Genomic DNA, 2,080 nt, shown 5'->3' on the forward strand with positions numbered 1-2,080 from the left:
AAAAAAAAAAATCAGAGTATTGCTCCCCAATAATAAATTCTGAATGCTAATTATCAGCGTATTGCCTGCCTTCCCTTCGCAATGCCCTGCCTTCCAGCCCCAAATAGCTTTCCTCCCTCCCTGCTCTGCTCCATCCGGTCCTCCCACGCTCCTGGGCACGCCGTTGAGCCTGGCTTAGCAGAAGTTGTCCTGCAGGATTGCTTCCCTCCCTTCCATTTAAGGACAGGAATTCCTCGGGGAGCCAGGGCGTGGAAGGGATCCCTCCCCGCGCCCCATCGTCAGGACTTCTCCCCGTGTGCCTAATTCCCGCCTGTCCCTGCAGGAAGCTCCTTGCCCGGCCGTCAGGCAGAGCCGCGGTGTCTCCAGCCCTTTTGCGGGCAGACTCTGGTCCCTGTCGGGTGCCAGGGCTGGGTTTGGGAAGGATGCTCGCCCTCGGTGTGGCAGGAGGGATGGGGAGCGGGGCCGGACCCCGCAAACCCCTGGTTTTGTTGGTGGGAGCCAACATCATCCAGTGATGGTGGAGGAACAGGAAAACTTTATTTTGGTGTCAAAAAGCATGCAATTGTAGAGCAAACAGCAGAGTTTAAGCACAAAGTACATGAAAGCGGGGCTCCGCGGGGGGTGGGACGGGCTGGCGTGCCCCCGCTGCCCGGGGCTAACCTCTCGCCCTCCTGTCTTCCAGGTTCATGAGTGGGAAGGGGCTGGTCATCTACCCGGAGATTGGGGATAAACTGGACATTATCTGCCCCAAGGCGGAGCCGTCCAAGCCTTACGAGTACTACAAGCTGTACCTGGTGAAGAAGGACCAGGCAGATGCCTGCAGCACCATCATGGACCCCAACGTGCTGGTGACCTGCAACCGGCCCGAGCAGGAGATCCGCTTCACCATCAAGTTTCAGGAATTCAGCCCCAACTACATGGGCCTGGAGTTCAAGCGGCAGCAGGATTACTTCATCACATGTGAGTTGCCCTCCTCTTCCTCGCCGCCAGCCCCGCTTTGTGGGGGGGCCGCGGGGGCCTGGAGAGTGTCGCCAGGCGCTTGTTCACGACTTGGCCGGTGCAAAGAGCTGACACGTACGGAAAATATTTCCTGCTGGATGGGAGAAAGGGGAGGAATGTGTCACCGGCCGAGCGGGTCACTGGTTTGTACCCATCTGCTGTGCCCGCAGCCGGAGCAGGAGCACGTCCCCGGCCGGGGTCAGCCCTGGCGAGGAGGGACAGCGTGTGTCTGGAGCGCTGCCGCAGGTGGAGATTATTTTTTGCTGCCGCCTTTGCTGGAGGTGTCGCGGGGCATTTCTTGCCCGGAGGAGCTCGCGATGGAGCAGTCGGGAGGAACAGTGACCAAGGGGGAGATGCTCGTCCTCCTCCCTGGGTGCTGCCTCCGCTTGCTGTGCTCTGAACGGCTGTAAAATTCTGCACGCTCGCCTGTTGCTGTTTGGTTTTTTGGTGCGACAGAGGGATGAAATTTCTTGGAGCCCGTGGTGGTCCGTGCGTGCTGGGGACCGTTGCACGGGGATGTCTCCGGTGGTGCTGGGCTTGGTGCTGCCTTCCAGATCACTCTTCCGCTGCTCAGCTGGTGATGCCACCAGCCTGGATTTCCCTGGCGTGCCCATCCTGGTGCCGGGGCTGCTGGTGGTTTTGCTGCAGAATAATTTGAGCAAAGCCAGTGCACAGAAAGCAGCCAGGAGGGGCTCCGGCAGGTCCTTGCTTTTTCCACCCTTGCTTCCTTTGTGGTAAATTTTGCTCGGTGCTTCTGAACGCGTGGTGACAAAAGGGCTCGCAGGGGTTTCTGGTCACCCGTGCCCAGCATGGTGTGGCCGTAGGAGGGGTGAGGACGGGGAGGACCTGGCACGGCAACCCGCTCATCCTGCTCGGCACAGCAGCGGTGCCGGCACACACCACGGGCTGAGTCACCGTTTGGCTGGGCTGGTCTCTCCTGAGAGCTGCCATCGCTCGTCACCATCGCTGTCCGGAGCTGGGGCCATCTGCCCAGTGTCACTTGGGCGGCACAAGTGGGGTCACCAGCTTTGGGGGGGGCAGGCAGCCCTGGCTGCAAGCCCAGATGCCCTGAGGATGGGCT

The 2,080-nt window shown here is 60.5% G+C and overlaps 1 protein-coding gene across 1 annotated transcript; it reads left to right on the forward strand.

Annotated features, from left to right (window-relative positions):
• Positions 1-322: 322 nt before the first annotated feature.
• LOC104468995 (ephrin-B1-like) lies at positions 323-960 on the forward strand (the record flags this gene model as incomplete). Its single annotated transcript, XM_010083314.1, has 2 exons — positions 323-435; positions 683-960. Coding segments are annotated over 2 exons (391 nt in total), but the record flags the coding sequence as incomplete, so codon positions are not given.
• Positions 961-2,080: the final 1,120 nt, after the last annotated feature.

Source organism: Pterocles gutturalis, unplaced genomic scaffold, assembly GCF_000699245.1.
Source record: "Pterocles gutturalis isolate BGI_N339 unplaced genomic scaffold, ASM69924v1 scaffold30796, whole genome shotgun sequence".
Classification (NCBI taxonomy): Eukaryota; Metazoa; Chordata; class Aves; order Pterocliformes; family Pteroclidae; genus Pterocles; species Pterocles gutturalis.